Source organism: Lichenostomus cassidix, chromosome 3 (assembly GCF_008360975.1).
Source record: "Lichenostomus cassidix isolate B80296 chromosome 3, HeHo_3.0, whole genome shotgun sequence".
Taxonomy (NCBI): Eukaryota; Metazoa; Chordata; class Aves; order Passeriformes; family Meliphagidae; genus Lichenostomus; species Lichenostomus cassidix.
Window position 1 is genome coordinate 101,044,139 of NC_139483.1, and position 20,780 is coordinate 101,064,918.

The 20,780-nt window shown below is 38.0% G+C and overlaps 1 protein-coding gene across 11 annotated transcripts in view; it reads right to left on the bottom strand.

Moving 5' to 3' along the window:
- Positions 1–16,712: 16,712 nt before the first annotated feature.
- Positions 16,713–20,780, bottom strand: part of CYRIA (CYFIP related Rac1 interactor A) — a 53,332-nt gene continuing 49,264 nt past the window's right edge. For 8 of the 11 annotated variants that reach the window (XM_085056893.1, XM_085056892.1, XM_085056891.1 and 5 more), the window contains 2 exons: positions 19,995–20,116; positions 16,713–18,872 (listed from right to left, as the gene is read on the bottom strand). In XM_085056893.1, coding sequence (XP_084913019.1) covers positions 18,809–18,872; positions 19,995–20,116 — 186 coding nt within the window. In that variant the 3' untranslated portion in view covers positions 16,713–18,808. The remainder of the gene's footprint in view (positions 18,873–19,994; positions 20,117–20,780) is intronic. The other 3 variants (XM_085056898.1, XM_085056899.1, XR_014851115.1) reach the window with 2 other exon arrangements.

Consider the following 20,780-nt stretch of genomic DNA (forward strand, 5'->3'; position numbering starts at 1 on the left):
TGACTTTAATGGAGGATTATGTGTACAAAATTGAGAATATTTCTAGCTGTTGTCATTAACACAAGTCTAGAAAAACCACATCCATGGCCTTTTTAATGCGCCAGCATAAGGGTGTGCTTCCCTGCAAACAGACTTATTGAGCATGGCTAATTTGTTGTGTGGGGATATTGTGCTTTAGGGATAAATCACAGAGAGGATTAAATGCTCGTCTTCGATGTGCACATAGGGTGGAGTAGTTGCACCTGTAGATGATGATTCAGAGACATAGAAAGAAGCTTGGGAAAGCCAAAACAAAGTTGAGGTGAACTACTCCAGCTTTCAAAGGTAAAAGGTAAATCTGGTATCAGCATTTAGGTCATAAGCCTGGTAATTTCCTAACCTCAAAAAACACACAGACCTGCTCTTACCAATTTCATGAAGCTGATGGTCATATTTTATTTAGATTTTCTCAGCATGTAAACAGGCCATTTAAAAGCAGTGCAGTAAAGTCATTTTAGGCAGTGATATTTCATTTTAAATTTTAAAAAAAATTCAATACAGTATTAGAGAGAGACTTTTAAAAAAATTCAAAGTCTGGTTGGCATTGTATACCAAATGCTACCCTTCTTCTTGAATAAACTAGCTGCAAGCTTTATGTATCTACATGGAAAAAAAAATAACCTCCCTAATTCCTTTATTTATATAACTTACGGTAGATGATTTTAGATTGCTAGTTCTCAAACCATTGCTGGCATTTCCATGCTGTTCAATGAATTTGGTTGATGGAAACATTTTCCTGTGGTCAGTTTAAGGCATGAACTGGTGATATCTATGAATGATTTTCTGTGATACTTTGCAGAAAGTGGGAGTGGTTCTAATTAATTAATAAGTGGCTTTAACAATTTGTATTTTACTGTGATTAGCTAATAGAGATAGTTTTGAGACTCTGGTGAAGTTCCCTAATTGTTGCCTTACCAGTTCCTCCTGTGCCCCCTTTAAGTTGCTCACTTTCTGGTGCTGGATTTCTGCATTCCTGAGACCAGCTTTAATAGGGCTGTCAGACTGCTGGAGCACAACGGTTTGCAAGCACACAAGTTTTGCTTTGAAATCACAGGTGATCTTGACATTTCTAGCAGGCACAACTTGCACTCGTGTAAAGTTGCTGGATCCAGTCCAAAGAATTTTACTTGGATGAGTGAATACAGCTGAACAGAAACCCTGGGAATACCTCTCTTCACAATGACTCAGAGAAGCACTGCTGGGCATAGTCAAAATATTAAATTACAATTAAAAACCCACTTGCTTTGTCATTCATGTGTTTTTGATGATTTTAATGAAACTCTTCATGTTGGGGAATTGTGCAACATTTATCCCATTTTCTGAGGAACACTACCATATGGTGTAACATCATGCCATTAATGTTTGGCTACCTGCACTGATAAAAGTTAGTTGTGTCGCAGTATTTGTTTTTAATTGCCCTGATAATATGCTGCCATAAATTATAGTATCTGATCCTTCTGTCTACAGTCCCTGTCCACGTATTGAAACTCCAACTTGCTCCGTACTGTTCTTACTAATGAAAAACATTGCTGAGCAATTTGCTATACACATATATTAGTTTTGGATTACTGAGATTGCCTAATGAGATTATAATCATCTGTTAAATATTTCTGACAGAAAATATACAGTACAGAATTTGGAAAACATCTTTATCTCATGATGAAACCAACTTCTAGAAGATTTTGTTAGAAACATGCCCAAGGAAGCCTTTACAGTTTGGCAAGAAATTATCCTGCAGAATGCTAATAAAGCAGAATTAGTTCAGGTTGCCATTGACAGCAAAATGTTCTCCATTGTTTCACCCTGTTCTTCCACACTTGGAAATTATTACAAGCAACTGCTAGGAACACGAAGATGAACATGGGGAAAAATGGAGAGAGAATCTGGGTTTTGGCCCCTTGGGATTATCATCCTAAATTGGATCCCAGATTAGTCATCTGGGTGAAATTGCCTCCAGTGAAGCACAGACATGGGCAAAAATTCAGACTGCTTTCCTAGGAATTCTAAGTTTCACAGAATGTTGGGGCTATGTTTTATTATGCAACATTGCAACAGCAGAATTTTAAAGGGAAGTTCCTTTTTATCAAATTACTTTGTAAGTAAGTAAGCTGCTGTACAGTAGCGTGCTTTACTTGCGCTTTACTGGTTGTGGGGAAGGTGGGGTTTGCTAGTTTTTGGTATAATTTTCTGGGAGGACTTTTCTGGCTTTTTTTTATTGGTGGTGGTTCCTGTTTGAGATGCTGCATCTCTGATCAGCTTGATACAATTTTTTTTCTAAAGGTGAAGATTGATGCAAGTTAAATCTTCCTGTGATTGCTGGGAGATCAGGAAAGCTGCCCAGCATTTTACCACCCTGTACAGTTGATTGTGGTAAAAAGCACTGTAATAAGTGTACAATAAAGCTCTGACTAGTGTTAAATGACAATGCATTTGGCCCAATTTACTTTTGTGGCCGAAAATAAATGAATCTGTACAGCAAAATTCATGGTGCTGACATGACGTTCTCTCTATGCGCATTTTGGAGGTTTTACTTGAGGCCAGATTTATTCTGGTGACAGGAACTGAATGCATATCAGAAGTCCAAGCTGTGAAGGAACTTTTGGAGCACATCACCTGGTTTATTATTAGGGCAAAGTAGTTGTTTTGTGTGCTCCAAGACAGTTCCACCATACAGGTCAGCAACCTGCTTCAAAAACTCCATTCCCCTGATATAAATTAAAAAATTAGGGCAGATGCACTCAAATATGCTTCTTAATTATTACCATAGGCCTGCTGTATATGGATGCAAACCGCCACATCACTCTCCCTCATCTCAGATCCAGCCATGGGCTATTGCCTTTGCAGAATAACCCACAACAGTCCTGCCCTCACCACACACATTGCATTTGCTGGAGAAGAGGGGGTAAATGCAACTCACATTTCTTCAACTGGATCTGCAGATTGGACATTAAAGAAGTGGGAAATATGTGTCTGATGACCTCAGGCTATGTCTGTGCTGGAAAATAAACCATGCCAAAGATCACAGCTTGGTTCACACCCATACATGTAAGATCTCTTCCCTCCAAAACCAGGGTCTCCTCAGGTAAAAGTCTTGTTTTCTTGTAGTGAAGTTGCACATACCTCTCATTCACTCCCTGATTTTTCTTGTTTAATTTTTTTGAGCTTTGAATAAAAAATTTCAACAGTTAGATAAATCTCTCTTCAAAACAGTGGCACTGGAGCTTTTTTTCCATGGGAATGACAAAGCTTTCTGAATTTGCTGTACACTCTGGCAAAGACTGGTGAAAGAGGATGTGATGATGAAATTGTATTCCTGTTTGGGAAGTCAGCATAGTGTACCCATCACTTATTTTACCATATCTGAGGAGCAGAATGCAGAGTGTATGAGCATACTCTTAACTCTACAGCACCTACCACCTCTGTGCAGCTTTCTTGGCACTGATGAAGATGCTGCTGGTGCCCAGGGGTCCCACTCATCATCACTTCTATTGTTAGTTCTGTAGGTGCTGTGGCCTATTAGGTAAAAATTACATTTTATCCTCAGCTCACACTGAAATCTTCCCTGTCTTCTATTTTTGCCTTTTTAAAAATATACTTACTGAACTGCACACCAAAAATAGGAGCCTGTATTTCTACACAGACAATGTCATTCCACAGGGTTCAAGTGAAGACTCTCAATATTTTGCCTCAGAAGGCTGTGCTTGGTAAGGTCACATCCTTCACTTGAATTAATTAGAGAGACTCATTAAATAGAGCTATTCTGATTTGTGCTAAATTGGGAGATATTTTGATATCAAGAAAAAGTTCCTAAAAATTAGACCCAGCATCCTTGAAGACTGATGAAGGAATATATTCCTCATAGTTGGCAGGGACATTTTTTTGATTTAATATCTCTGCACATATCCTGTCCAAGGATACTCTAAAAGTGCACATCAATACTTGTCCTTAGAGACTACCAGCTTAGTATGAACATTGTTGTAGACAAATCTGCCTATAAAAATGAAAAAACTCAAACCCAAAACAAACAAAAAATCCAGATTAATCCAAAATAATTCACTTAAATGAATCTCATAAAGGAAAAAACATACTCAGAGTAATCAGTAGGTCATTGCCAGAAGGAAGGTGCATATCAAAAGGTGTTAATTTCTTCTCCCAAAACAATAAGGAAAAAAATAAGAAGTTGCCAATGGACTACAGAATACTTCCAAAACATTTGTAGGTAATACCAATGTAGGACGGACTGAGAATGCAACAAAAAGACTCAGGTACATCTTGCCACCAAAATATGGTGACATTTTCCTTTGCTTTCTCTCCTACACATTCATATAGGAGTTGACACTGCACATGGTATATGGGAAGGTGCCATGACAGCTGGCTCAGAATGGTGTGTCCTTTCAGCCAAAGACTTTGCAAAGGCACCTTGCAATTGCACCCCAATAAACTCTGAAAACCAGAAACAGAGCTCAAAGTACTGACAAGCGGGAAATTCACTGGAAATAGGATTAAACAGGATAGGAGTAAAGTACTGTACTTAAAAAATATAAATGTCCCTTGTAGGTGGATTACAAGATTGCAGTTCTCCCTTTGAAGTTGTTTTTTATGCCCATGCTGACTTCTGACTGCACCATCTTGATCCTGTGCTTCTGTGCTACCTCTGTGGGTTTTGGGGTTGTCTTTCCAGTTTGGTTATGATTAAATAGTAGAGCAAAACAGAGAGAAGACTGTCCCACAAGTCAGTGAGCCGATACTAAACCTGCTGCCAATGCTGACTGCAGATAACACATGATAATCCCTGTGTTTTATCATTGTTTCACCTACAACCTCCAGTTTCTGCCTTTTCAAACAAGGCAGGAGACAAAACAAGCAAAAAATCTGCTCTCACAAACAAAAGTCACAACCTAAATAACATGGTTAGGTGGCTTCATATCTCTCTTGTTGTATATCCAGAATTAAACCCAACACTGATCTCTCCTCAGTTTTCAAGGAGACCTTAGTCAGGTGGAAACCTTGTGGAAGGGTTCAGCTCACCAGAGATCTCAGCTGCCTTCTCTAGATATCATTCTGTCTTTATATTAATTTACTTTCACAGAAAGGCACTCAAAAACTGTCCCTGCACCCTTCCATGCTTCAACAGGGTACATGGCATATATAATTTCTATACTGCCCTGCCCTCGTTACCTTCCCACTATGAATAGTGCAATACTGTGTATCTAACAGATGAGATTTCTCTTCTTAGGCTTTTATCAGAGGGATAATAATTTGTTTTCCTAACTTTTAGATTAAAGGAAATGTTTTTTGGTTTGGTGTTTTTTTTTTTTTTTTTTGAGAATTGCCTTCTGATGGGATTTAAACTAATGGAATGACATTAAAATATAAACAATACGCAAAAGAAGAGACTTGGGCTCCTCAGCCATGTTTACACAGGCATCTGAGTGAGGAAACTCTTGTTCTGAGCTGCTCACATATCATTCTCCACGGAGTGTGGTTTGTATAAAGCTCCATTGTTCCCTCTTCTAACTCACTCAGAGGCTTTTTTGTGTTTTTTGCTGCTTTCCTCTCCTCCAGTCCTGCACACAGCCCGTTTTTCTCCTTTTATTCTTAGTGCTGCTGTGTCCTGCTTCCTTCTTTGGCCTCTTTGCAGGATGTTACAGAGCTCAGATTCCTGCCTTTCAGCACAGAGTGTCTCTCTCCAAACCAGCCTGCAGAGCACATGAACACAGAACAGGATCAGCCCTGGCCAGGGACAGGGAGCTCCTCTGAGCAGATCCTGAGACCCTTGGCTGCTGGCAGCAAAGTGAACCACAGGCCGCGGAACTCCTTGGCTCAGCATTTAGCTGGGGTCAGCTGTAACTCACGTGCCCCTGATTTTATATACAGCCATATTGAAGAGAAAAAATTAAAAAAAAACCACCATAAAATGTGCAATACTTGATTTAAGTTTGCTGCCAAAACATTTTTTTCAAGTTTATGCTGAAAAGAGAGGAGTCTTTTCATCCTCAGGTAAGATCAGGGACTGATGCAAGAGAGATAAAGAATGGTTCATAAAATTTTGCTGTTGTTTGGCACCCATGTTAATTAAATCCATCATTATAACAATTAGATTTTCATTTGTTCATGTCTTAACTATCTGCTGATAATGATTATATAGCAGGAATAAGAGAGTGAGAGTAACATTTTACCCATATTCAATTTTGCTACACTTCACCTTTCTCAGATTATATTAATTATAATTCATGGCTTTTGCAAACCACTCCTAGTTAAAGGGCACTCAAATAAGGAAGAAAACCAAATGTAATCTCGGACTCCAGGTTACTCATGAAAGCCCTGTTAACGCACTGATTAAATGATCTAACCTTGCATAATTATTCCTGTTCTATGAACTGGTAAATAAAGGCAAAAAGGTGGCTTCCCTAGTAAGAGCCAGTGCAAGGATATCTTACCCACCAATTTCTACCGAAGCTTTAAAAATATTAGTGTTAGAATGTTAGTATTTTGCCTTAATGTTCACAGAATTCAGTCAGGATAAACTCTTACCTTTTAAATCAATTATGGTGTTTCAGCTGGGTATGAGAGATGACATTTAAGTCCTTCACATTTTAGACTGCATGGCACAGGCTGTATTTCATCAGCTAGCTACATTTTTATAGAATAAAAATAATTAACCAGTTATTTGAACATTTTCCTTAATACACATGAATAGATTTTGGTGATTGTTTGAAGGAATAACTACAAAAAGGTTATAATGGAATACAAAACACAGCTGGTGAACCACTTTTTTTCCCCTACCCAGCACCTCTGTCTTCTTGAGCCACAGTTATCTGGAGTAAGATCCAAAGTGTCTGCACAAAAAGGCTCCATTGCTAATAATAAATTGAACACATGCAGTCTCTGGCCAGTGGCTGGGTGGCAGGATGTGGCTACAGCCACACTCTTGCTCTGCCTCTGCCTCCAAAACAACCTTGTCACATCTGACAGAGCAAAGGCTGAGGCTGTACATGGACCTTTGTGGGCTCTCAGGGTGCAGGGTGGGACTGAAGCATGACTGAAGAGGCTCTCGGTCCTTAGCCTGTGCCCTGTACATCTGGAGTGTCTACATTCCAGAAAGGGGTTTTATTTACCCTGTGACACATTAATCTAGACCACAATGCTTTAGCTGCTTACAGGCCACCTGGGTGAGGTAGTATCAAAAGCCTCATGGAGGCAAATTCACTTGGTATTGCTGCTTTTTCTATGCTACTTCTTTCTGTTAAGGAAACTATCCTGCTGTGACATGGTCTGTTATCTGTGCAGGCTTGTTTTCACACCCCTACCTGATTTCTAAGGGCAGGCACATGGCTCACCTCCCCTTCAGCAGTATCTACACTGTGCTAACCCAGTTCATCAAATTCCTTAAGATGAAGTTCATCAGGCCCAACTTACTCCAATATGGGAATTAGCTAAGGTTGGGGCACTGAAGCATGGACTCAGTATTTAGGATATTACTTGCAGCATATGAGATCAGCTCAGCTGGTCAGAACAGGGTGCTACTAATGCCAAGATCATGGGTTTGATCCCCATATGGGTCATTCACTTAAGAGCCAGACTTGATGATCCTTGTGAGTCCCTTCCAACTCCAAATATTCTGTGATTCTGTGATATCTAATACTTGCTGTGGGATAATGGTGAAAAAACACTAGCTAAAGGGCAGAGCAGCAAATAACACTGCAAAGCTCTTCTGTTACTAGGGTTCTGTTTTCTCATCTCAGTATTGTGCCACAGGAAGCATAATTCCTTCCTCCATCCATTTTAATGCTTCCACATCTTTAATATTTTATGTTGAGAAAGTTTCTTTATAAATATCACCACTACTGTATATGTAGAAGTAGAGTAACTCTACCAAGTCAATGCTCATAGGAGACAATTTCTGGTTTTAAGCATTCCAAAAAGCTGAACTGCTTTGCAATGTCTCACGTTCACTGCCTAGTTCTACAGGCTTTTTGTGGATCCTAAACATTTCCAGGTCTCCCTGTCCCTGGTTGTTTGTATTCACCTCTCACGTTCTGATTTCACTGTTTAAAGGGCAAGGAAAGTTTACTGAATGGAAAGACCTTGGAGTCTACAATATCAAACAGCAGAGTGACCTCAAAGGAAAACATATTTCATTAAAAAGAAAAAAGAGTTTCCTTGCGAATCCAGCTTGTTTTACCCACCCAGATCTGCCTTTTTGCTGCCTCTGTGGTGACACATGTTTTATATGAATCTATATTAAGATGAATTTTAAGCTACAAATAACTAGATACAGCTATGCAGTAGGAGGGAATTCCTACAAGATGATGTAAAGTTTTTAAGCAGTAAAATTAAAAATAGCACGTAAAACCTGACCAGTAGATTTGGATTTGAACCAAGGCAACACATTTGGGAAACATTATCAAGTTTATCAGGGGTAACATATCACAGAAAATCTGCTTCTGTTTATATGCCATTTATTATTCATTTTTGACATTTCCCTTTTTTCCTCAACCTTTTTTAACCCTAAGCAAATATATGTTAGACTTAACTGAAATGTGAGATAACAGACCAGTCTCTTAATTTTCTTTCCCTATAAGACAAAAGCAGATCTGACTAGAAGTAAAATAAAAAAGTTCTATGAAATATAAGTACAGGAAAAAAAAGTTGTCAGAGTGGGACTGGTAATAAGGGAGATATCTGTCTCACAATGAAAACCAAGCAAAAATAAATGCCTAATAAGATTAAACGAAGGGCCAAATTCTGTCCTTCCCTAAGCTGTGTTGCATTTCGTGATGTATAAAGAGCACATGAAAGCCTTTGCCTACTTCAACAAACCCCATGTGTGATAAAGGCTATTTTTTATGTCTAGGACACTTATATTAATAGGGTTATGCCAGCAGAGATTTCTTTGCCCATGGTTGGCAGAATGTTTGCAGTTTATAGTAATCAAGATTAACTCAGGGAAAATACAAACAATAAATGCAAATTCACTCTTATTAAACAACCCAGTCCCTCAACTTTACTCAGAAAAATTCTCACTCATATCATCACAATAAATTTGAGAATGAGCTGTATGTTTAGCTGCACCTGATCTGATCAAAATAAAGGTAATCATTAAAAGTCAGCTGAAACCTGGCCCAAAGTCAGAAAAGATTCATGTAATCTTTCTACTAAATGCAATTCAAGTTGAAGCTCAAATTTGAATTATTTTATTAGTTTTTTTCCCCATCAGCAGTCTGTAATTTTCTTCACTGGATTCGAATGCAAAATATCAACATATTTTGGAAAGCTGTTATTGCACAGTGGTTTGTTCTGATGCTGAGATCCCCAGCTGAGCTGAGTATTTACTATTCTTTGTTAGGACAAGCCAAACTTTTGGAGTGCGGGAGCAAATCTTTCCTCAGTGTGCTCTAGAATCCACACCTAGACCTTGTTCTATCAGTGAACACTTCTTATATCTCAGAGAAAACAAACACAGTAATGGGCATAAATGGGGAATATATTTATTTTAAAATGCAAGCAAACCCTCAGAATATCATAGTATAAATAGATATTAATTATATTTATTGTTTAGTTTTATTTTAGTAAATGCTGCAGTTTTATAAAAAGATACTTTTTCTAGAATCTGAGTAATAAAAAAGCTCTGTGATTTTATGAGTTGTTGCATACTGTTGCCGATGTAAGTGCTTTGAGTATCTATTGAATAGTTCAATTTGAACAATTATTTGTAATTAGAATTTAAAATTACATGTAATTACAATTAAGATTCTTGTAATTAAGACATACAATGAGTGCAGAATTGCACCCAGACATTACTTAAGAATGTTGGGTAACTCTCCACTACTGTGGCAGAGCACAAAACTCGTGTTTTGGCAAATGTAAGGTAACATGTCTTAAAATGTGGTATTTAGAGGACATTTATTCTAAGTGGATACAGATGGAAAAGACCAGAGAGAGTAAGTCAAAGGAGTTCCTAGTAACCCAGTAAGGTTGAACTGCTGAACCCTGTTGAGGAAATTAGCATTGCTGGTGATGCTGTCAGGTAGCTGAGCGCTACTAGACAGAGAAGATGATTTATAAGCACTCATGAAAAAAAAGTTATAACTTGTAAGAATGAAGAAGTTTTGCTTGGCCTTTTTTGGTTTATTTTCAGCTTGGCAATTTGAAGGCTAATGACTCAAACAGGCTTTGAATCAGATCCTCAAAGATAAACTAAATTAGAATGAAAACCATGTCATTTATTTTATAATGCTGCTTGTGTTGCCTCCCTCTTGCTGTTGCAGAAATCCCAGAACAGGATAGCAACAGACACTGCTCAAAGCAAAAACTTTCAGATCTTGAGAACAGTTAAAAGTCTTGTTTTCTCTCCTGAAGATGAGTGGACCATGGAGCTCCTGAAGAGCTGGCATTTCATCCAGGTTAAAAACCCAGGATCTCCACAAGCAACAGTGCAGAGAATGAGGCCCATGGGAATCTCATAAAGGATGGGATTCTGCCCCTCTGCTCTGCCCTGGTGAGACCCCATGCAGTGCTGCATCAGCTCTGGGGTCCCAGCACAAGAGGGACATGGACCTGTTGGAGTGAATCCAGAGGAAGCCACTGAGATGACTTGAGGCTGAAGCACCTCTTCTGTGGGGAAAGGCTGAGGGAGTTGGGATTGTTCAGCCTGGAAAAGAGAAGGCTCTGAGATGACCTAACTGTGGCCCTCCAGCACCTGAAGGGAGCCACTGAGATAGATGGAGGAAGACTTTTTACAAGAGCCTGTAGTGACAGGACAAGGCGGAATGCCTTCAAACTGAAAGAGAGTAGGCTTAGTTTAGATATTAGGAAGAAATTCTTTACTGTGAGGGTGGTGAGGCACTGGAACAGGCTGTCCAAGGAAGCTGTGAATGCCCCATCCCTGGAAGTGTTCAGGGCCAGGCTGGATGGGGCTAAGAGCAGCCTGGTCTAGTGAGAGCTGTCCCTGCCCATGGCAGGGTGGTCAGAACTGGATGAACTTTAAATGTCCCCTCCAACTCAAACCACTCTATGATTTCTGGGGACAATTTAGTCTACCCTAACACCAAGAACAAGGGTCTTTAGGGGTCTGTCTCTCCACACTCTTTGGAGGACTGCACATATGACATAATTTGCTACCTCAAGCAAAGCTTATGGCTGTTCCAAGTGCTCTCCCTTGAAATGTCTTATGAATAAGTTTGTAATACCTATCATGTGTATTTTCAAGATGTTTGTGTCAGGTAGGACATAAAGTTCTGTGCTTCAAACAGCATATCACGTTAATATGAACAAAGCTGTGGAAGAATTAATCTACTTCAAATGGAGGCAAAAACATATTTTCTAATTTTGAAAACAGATTATGAAAAAGAAAGTTAAAAATTATTGCCATTAAAAAGAAGGTGAGAAGATGACATTTTAGGAACTCTGATACCAGTACTCTGACCATGAAAGATTTTCATTTTGCTCTTAAGATTAGGGAGGTAGATTACCTGATACTACCATGTCTAGAAGGCTATCTTTCATTTTTTTGCTTATTGGCCCATAAAGTCAATAGAAGATGTCTCAGACTTCTTCCAGCAGAAGTTTTCAATACAGTTGAATGAACGCCCCAGGAGAACTGAACTTTCCACATACATGCAAAATCCCATACTGATTTTGGCAAGGGCAAATCTCTGCTGTTTCCTGGGCCTTTTGTTTCACATGGTAATGGCCCCACTACTATCTGGCATGTAAAGAATCAGAATTAAATTGAAGCCTGTACCTTTCGAAGCTAAAACCCACAACGTTTGCTTGTTAGACTGGCTAATTTTTATTAAGTATGGCATTTCAAATTGTTCTTGGGGTCAAAGACAAATTATTTTTCTTTTTCTTCTAATGTCATCAGTATGAAAGAACTGAGGAATCTCTAACTTTCCAACATGAACAGTGATCAGTGTCTTGGGCACCTGTGTCAAACTCTAACAAAATTGGTCTGTCTAAGCTCAGCTCAGTTACACTGCACCTCTTGATTCAAACTACTCACGTACTCAGGTGATATCTGTAACAGTAAACCCCCAGTTTCTATTTGAAAAGTACAAAATACAAAAATACTGTTACTTGGAAAAATAAACTTTTTTTAGAAAAGTAATCAGAAGTAATATTTTTTCAACAAAATAATTTAAAGTAATTTTTAGGTAGCATGCATTTGAGTACTTTTGCTGATTTTATTTAATCTAACCTTGTATTATTTAAAACTGGCCAATTATATAGCAAATGACAAGAATAAAGAAAAAAAAAAACTGGTCCTATCTCTGTATCTCAAATTAATTACAGTTGTACAACATATAATCAGAACAGTGAGTCTCAATGTGAATCTGAAACCACTGAACAAAAGGAATCTTAAGCTTCAAATTTAATAAAGCAAATGTCAATCTGACAGGCTGTGTAAAACAAATGTGGCATTCACTCTGTAATTTTAAAACACAGCTGCAAAGAATTGGCTAAGTCAGTGGTTACAAAAAAAATCTCCCATTGTATAAGTATCACAGATATTAATATGAATGTATACCCAACTATGGGTAATTCAAAATTATTCAGAACAAATACATTCATTTCATTTGATACACATAGCAAAAATCTCCACAAAATCCTTTAATTAGGTTGGCTATATACCACAACTTTTCTTTCCCCAGACAAAAAATTTCCACAGAGGTGTAATACCTGCTTCAGTCTTATATTGATATATTCAGTATCTCAGCAACTAGGATCACATTTACCTGTTCAGTAAGTTCATCTAAGAAACCTAATTCAAGTCCCCTGTAAGGAATCTTGTTTGGAAAGGTTTCTATTAAAGAGCCTTTGAACTCTGATGCTGCATGTTATTTAAGCCTGAGTTTAATAGTGAAAGTGCCTGTAATTAACCACAGCCTTGCATGCAATTAAAAAAAATCCAAAAAAACAAACAAACAAAACCAAAACCAAAACCAAAACCAACAAAAAATCCCCACCTTACATTAAATGGATCCTGACAGAATGAGAATTATCATGAGCTGTAGCAGTACATTTGATCCAAGCCACATACAAATATTCTAACCTTCAAGTTATGTGAACAATTTTAAAATGTCAAGAGGTATGTCAAGTTCTTAATACCAAAGTCTACATATTTAATTGTCAGCAGTCCAAATACCCAAGACAAGAGAGTTATATTAATTCCAGCTCAACCCCAAATTAAGATATGTTGGAAAACCATGATGTTTCTTCCTCTTAAACTAGGGAATAGTGCTTGGTTGTGTGTATTTTAACTAAATACTTACTTCCTAGAACACCTACTGCATTGTTCATTTTAGCTTTATTCTCAAAGCAGTCAAGCACAGGAGATCTCTGCAAGATTATCATGTTACGCCATTGATCCTCACGAGGAGAAGACTCAGTTTGTTCCTTAATAAGCAACCTGGGTCAAAGGCCACGAGTGAGAAAAGATAAAGGGCATTGTTTACACCTGTGTCAATCAGAAACAGCTCCACTGAAATCCATTGAATTATATTTGCCTCAAATCCGTATGAAAGATTTCTGTGTTTGCCGCATCTGGATTATGTGGCAGCCAGGATTTCACGTTTATTAGTCTAATGCAGGAAGCATTACAGACTGCTAAGGTACAATATAGGTTGCTATGCTGGCTTTTTAACCAACATTGGGTTTTATTCTCTTATTGGCAATTCAAATTCATGTCACTGCTTCAGCCTGCTCACTTGCATTGCATTACCTAATGTGCTTCACAATATGAATAGATTCTGTAATTTTGGATTAGAGAACTCATCTGAGGCAAGAAAACAGGAATTAGTGTCCTACATTTTAAAGAAAAAAAGCCAAAACCCCACCTCTTCCAACTATTTTCAGCTACTAGCAAACTTTTGGACATGCAAGATTTTGTATTTCTTGACTTTTGATGTTCACAGAACTACACACTTCTAATAGTCCAAGAACACATGCAATTTTAAAAGGGTATATCTGACTACACAACAACAAGAAGATGCACAAAAAAGATCTAACTTGGGAATTTTGATTTAGCTTGTTCAGGGATCTGGTTGGAAGCACTGCATGGGGCACAGCCCCAGAGAGAAGATTTGTCTGGCAGAGCTGGCTTATTTTCAAGGACCACCTCCTCCAAGCTCAAGAACAGTCCTTCCTGACAAGCATGAAACCAAGCACAGATGGCATGGTTGAACTTAGGAAAGCCAAAGCCCTTCTGAAGTGGAACTTGGTGAAGGACATGAAAGTCGATAAAAAAGGGTTTCTATAGGTATATCAGCAGCAACAGGAAAGCTATGGAAATGTCTGCCTGCTGCTAAATGGGGTATGAGACCTGTGACAAAGGGCACAGGTAACATCAAGAAATTGTGTCCACTTTGGCTCAGTCTTTCAATGGTAGGATTTGCCTTCAGGAATCCCAGGCCTCTGAAACCAGAAAGTCTGGAGCAAGAAAGATTTAACTCTGGGCAGATCAGGAGTCAGGTGGGAACACTGAAAAAAGCTGGTCCTACACAATCAGTGGGACCTCATGGTTTACACCACAAATGTGGAGTGAGCTGGACAATGTCTTGTTTATCCTGACTTTAGCAAGGCTTCTTATTGTGATAATGGCTGCAAGTTCCCCACACCCCTTTCTTAATGACTGTACTTGTCACCTATTGTCCTGCCTTCCCTACTCCACATAGTCCTAGCCACGCCCCCAGTTTTCCCTATTGGTTCCTGTACCCTAACCCCACGTGGCCCTGGCCACTCCCTCGGGTTTCCCCTATTGGTTCCTGTACTCCTAACTCCGCCCCTGTACCTCCCCTGTACCCAGAGGTCACTGGGCCTGTGTGCTGTCCCTGCCCCTCTCTGTTTCCCTATAAAACCCCTTACCCTCCGCCATCTTGCTGTCTATGCTCCACGTGTGTTTATGCTCCACATGTGGCTGTGCATGTGAGGCCTTCGCCCTCGAGGCATCTCTGCCTCGGGGAGGTCGTTGGCCTCTGCTGCACCATGCGAATAAACATCTTCCATGGACACAACGCATAGACCCTCCTCGCCTCCTTTATCACCACCGGTTGTGGAAGCAGACGAACCAGAGCTAGCCTTATGGCTCCCCGGCCGGTGAGAGCGCAGTGTCCAGCCCGGGGACAGAGGGTTTGGAGCACTGAGGCGCTGAACCAGGCTGGGTAGAGAAGCTCTAGGGTAAAGTCTGCTGTAACATCCTCTAAACCACAACAGCTTCTGGCACTGTAACTTCCTCACAGGCAAGCTGGTGAACTCTGGATGAGATAAACTGGCAGTGGGGTATACTGAGAACTGGCTGAACACCAAGCTCAAAGGGGATGTCACCAGCAGCACAAAATGCATCTTGAGGACAGCCACTAGTGGTGTTCCCCTGTGGTTGGGGCTGGGATCAATGTTATTTAACATCTTCAATAATGACCCAGAGGGTGGGGCAGAATGTACCCTCAAGAATTTTGCAGATGATACAAGAGTGGGAGGAATTGATGATACACCAGATGGTTGTGCTGCTATTCAGAGGGACCTTGACAGGCTGTGAATTGGACACCTGTGCTGCTTTGGTTCAGATGTGGCATGAAAAAGTGATGCACCATTTTCCCAAATGGGAATCTACTGAACTGTCACTGTATTGTCATAGGACTATATTGATTACATTAAACTGCTCAAGAAGTAAATGGGAAAGGGGGACAACAGATAATTTCATATGAAGAATTTATGTCCTACATTGTTTAATTCAGAATAAGTGTAAGAATGCAAGCAATTTCATATATTTATGTCTTACCTCCAGTTTAGCTTTAGATGCAATACAACACAGAAAGCAACATAAAGAGGACGTCTTGTGCGTTTGTAAATTATAGTAGACATGAAAAACATAATTTATTTGAGTGATGTGGTCTCTCAGATACCAGTAAATGCAATCTCAGAAGCTATCTTTCATGACAGCCACTTGGCAGCATCAGAAAGCTTAGAAGTCATAAATTATGTTTCGAACACATTCAATTGTTCAAAGTGACAAATCTTAAGTCTTTCAAATTCATGCTTTCAAAAACCTTAAAACAATATTTTCTTCCAGCACAAAACTAGCAAGTTTTTAGGGTTCTTCTAACCCAAACTATTCATGGTCATTTATGTGAACACATTCTGAAGTGCTGTCATTATGAGGCTTAAATATTTATCATACCACAAACAGGTACTCTTACATAATGATGAGACAAAATAAGAAGAAACATTGACAAAACGGAGATCAATAACTTTGACCATTTGTCTATATAGCTCTCCTTCCAAAAGCAATTAATTTGAATTTATTTTACATTTAAATGAATCCTCCTCTGGTGACCTTATTGATTATAAGCACAACCTGAGATGGTCCCCATAGGCCAGCATTGCTAATGTGAAGATATCAAAGTCAAGAGAAGGGATTCATGCCCTCAGCAGTATCAACAATTTCCCTTGGTCATGATGACAGAGAAGTGCTAAGAAATGTCATAAAAACACAGGATTTTTTAAGTGATGTGAGGTTATACTGTTGCAGCGTACAATGAATCATCTGAAGTGCTTTTAAAATAAACTACAAACTGGACACATAAAGGTGAGCCTACCATATGATCCAAATCTTTAAATGAGATATTTCTCAACCTGTTTATGTTGTCTCTAAATATAGGGAGTCCCAAAGCTTACTGTACCAAACATTTTATTATTTCAAACAAACTTCTGTACAAAAACATCAAAGCAGGCAAAGAAATCCCGTGACTTTAGCAAACAGCACATGACTACTCACAGAATGCTTTAAGGTTTACATTTTTATTATACAAGTGACAAATAGCTTTTCTCTGGGCTACTTAAAGATAAGACTTTATTGTTTGACAAAAAATTGCAGGTAAGCATATATTAACTTCAGTTACCAAAGCTCAACAGAATGGCCTGTCATCCACCTAATTCACCTAACTGGAAGTGACTATGAACAAAGCAGGATTTTCCCTAATATACACTTTTAGATGTCCCCCCATTAAAAATAGAGCTTGTAAACAGTGGATTTACTACTGTGAAAAAAGTGTGATCATTGCTTTCACAAAAAAAAAAAAAATCTAATGTGAGTGAGCTCTAATTCTGTCCCCGACAACAACACAGTACTTGGCTGCTGCACCTGCAGAGGTGTGACACCAGTGCTGGAGTTGTGCTGCTGTCCAGTATCATCACATGTATGACACTGGCACCTGCAGGTTCTGATCAGGCCTGAGGAACCTCACAGTGGTTGTTCTGCTCAGAAATAAACTCTTAAGTCAATCCCTACTGCAGAGAACTTGTGACATTAATACTGTTTAAGGACTGAATTCAATGACAGTTTGTCACAGTGCAGCCAAGTTCCAGCAGACCAAATGCACCTTCAAAGTCTTAAGGTAATGTTTTTAGAAGAGATGTGCATGAAAATTCCAGTGAAAGCACACAAACCCTGATTTATCGACACAGGAATAAGCAAATACAAATCTGAATCTGTGCACAAGCACTGGAGTTTCCACACATACATGCAAGCAAAGTACACAAAATCAAACACATTTTCAGAACGTGACCTCTGCAAGAATATGTACAGCAACTGCAGACCACCCAGTAGACACACTTAACAGAGCATGAGCACTTTCCTGCTTTTGGCAAAGTATTTCTATTCCATTAACTGGAAAATTTACAAGAAAGTAAGAACAAACAACTCAATAAGGAACTTAACTCCTTGAAGTATCAATCACATCTCAAAAGCCAATGAAGAGCAGTCAGCTGATAAATACTTCTGTGTTGACTCTGAATCATCTAATGAATAACACTATCAGGAACTTGATGGAGTTCCTCAGAACAGATCAGCTCTTAAATTTAAACCATCCCTAGTTTGATGAGGCTGATTTGATACAAGGGAAGCTTGCTGCTACAGAAGAGTGTACTAGTTTAGATCAGAAAAAAAATGACTTACTGACTAGAGCTGTCTGGGATTTAATGTTCATTGTGATATATTTACACTGACAAACCTTTTCCAGTTAAGTCAAGGCATTAGTATTTTTCCTTTCCTTTCTAAATCTAATAAAATTATACAGAATTTTCAAAATCTATCAATGATCTTTAGGCATATTTTCTGTTTATACTGAATCTGAAAAAGGTTATTAATTTCCTCAACTGTTGAAAGGTATAGGTTATAATTAATTAAAAATGTAAAATTACCTGTTTGAAATATATTTTTGGATGCCAGACAGCATATAATTCTTAAAATTAGGTGGATGTCCACTTATTACAGGAAAGACAATGCATTTCATGAGAGTGATGAACATTCAGGCATTCTCTTATTCATACTAGTTTGATAAGATCCTAAAACTGACCAAAAAACTGTGCACATGTTCTTTTAAACATACCCAATGAATTTTACATTCTCTTAACTTTCTTCTTCTTTAAAGTTCCTTTTCTGTGGTACCTTTGACATTTCAGTTTGATTTCTGCTTTTTGTTCACTACTACTTGCTTCTCTGATAGAGAAGGTGTTTAATGGTTAAAATGCACAGATAAACTGTCATAACTGAAGTATCTAAGTAAAAAAGTATTTTAGAAGTCAAAAGACAAAGGCTAGCATAAAAACTTAGGTTGAACTATATAAAGTCAGTCAGGTTATGAACAGATTCATATATTTTAGCATTGTGAAGAAAATGGTTATGTAAATACACACAAGTATTAACATCAAACTGTATTAAATTATGTAAACATACACATCTTCTGTGATCAATACAAACATCTGGATACTACTGCAGCATAGCTCGAATTTGTTTTGAAGTAGATTCATCATTCAGGTGTTTTGTAGTGAACCTAGAAATTACAAGTTAAAACAATAATTTATAAAATGAACAGGGATAGGAAAAGTCTGAACACTTGAGCCTGTTTTCGAAATCAGCACAGTTCAGTCACGCAAAGGAGGAATTTACATGTTCCTCTACTGATCATTGGAATTTAACTGGTAAGAGTCTGGTTCTCTTCATTTTCTAAATACCCTATGCAATAAATTATTCCCTGGAGAACTGTGGTTAAATCCTTTTTGCTATCTATTTCACTGTCATAATCTTGGGTCAAACTTATCTCTCACTTTTTTCCATTTAAAAGCCTCAAAAGAAGCAAAATTGTGGAAAGACATAAGAAATATGGTAAATATTAAAAGCTTTTAGGAACCTAGACTGAACTTTGGCATAATCTATGACTTTAAGCAGTTTTCTTAAATATTCTGAGATCACTGAAGAGCTTTAGTGTGTTTTTTCCATTTAAACCCAAACATTCTCCACTGCCTATGGTCATAGGGAGATTGTTTATTACATAAACTCAAAACACATTTGATATCTATAAGATTTACCTCCACATCAAATTTAATTCAAAAGACATGATAAGCAAATATGCAGGTGCAGTTCTCACTCTATCTAAGCATTCAACAGCTAGAGAACTCAAAACAGCTCTGAAAAACTTGATACCAACTCCCTTCTCAGCTTCAGAGAAGTGTCAAACCCTTATATGTCTTCCTTTCCAAGACAGCACCATAAACACTTAGCTACAGGATTAGGATTTAGGATGCTATTTTCTTGAAGCTGGATAATTCAGCAAGATTAAAAAAAAAAAAAGAGTCTTAATAAGATGGAAAGGGAGAAGGGAAATACTAAGGGTTTGAGAAACAGAAATCTGATAATTCATTTCTAAAATGTTCTAGATGTTGGGGTATTTTATATAGCAAATCTTAGCTAGCATATACTGTTCACAATATTAACAGTTGTTGTTTATTCATGTGAAATGAAATGGAAATAAATTAATATTAAGAAAACCCCAGGTGATGAAGGCAAACCTGAAAGGACAATCTTATTAAATCAAGCTTCTGAAGTGAAGAGTCTTGAATATAAAGAGATTGGGAGAAAAATAAAGAGTAATTTTCTAAGGCTGAATCACACATACCTGAGAGCATTCAGAAGTCCTTCCACAGAGTCAGGTGGTTGTTCCTTTAAAACTTTTATGCATCCCTTCATCTGGGAACAGAAGCATGCCACTATTGAACAATAATATATGAATTGTACTAGCTGAAAACAAGGAAAATTTTCACTATATAGGCAGGTTTCTTTTCTTACTGAGTGTTAATGTAAACATGACACAATAAAAGCATTATAACTTATTAAAAATTATCTCAAAGTTAAAAACCTAACTTTGCAGAAAACATCTACTTTAATAAGCATTTGTAGAGAGTAAAATATACATGAAGTGTCTATATTTTAACTTGCACACGGTTTCTCCAATTCCAAGTTAAAAATATAAAAATGAAAAATGGCTGATATAAGCTAAAAAAGAATAGATTTTGGAAGTTCTATGTCATTGCAGTTAACAACTCTGAGATGTTTCAACTTCGACTTTTATTTTTATGTTTGCACACAAGGAAGTAATTGTCAGTATTCAGTTTTTAGTTGTAAACCTAACTGGTGATAACTTACAATTGTTTCATAACTAGTGGTTAAAAATTTAATCTAAGAAGACCATGGTGTTGATTTTAACACCACACTGAATGAACGTCTTTGTGGAGACTGTAAAAAACAGGCTGAAACTGTCCAAATTTACAAAAGTGGAAATGAAGCAGAGAAAGCAGGAGTAGAACTCATTTGACCCACTGCAGAGACTCCCTAGCTAGTCAATAGAGAAAAACAAGAAATTCTTCTAACCGATTCAGAATAGATTTTCATATGTAATGAATTA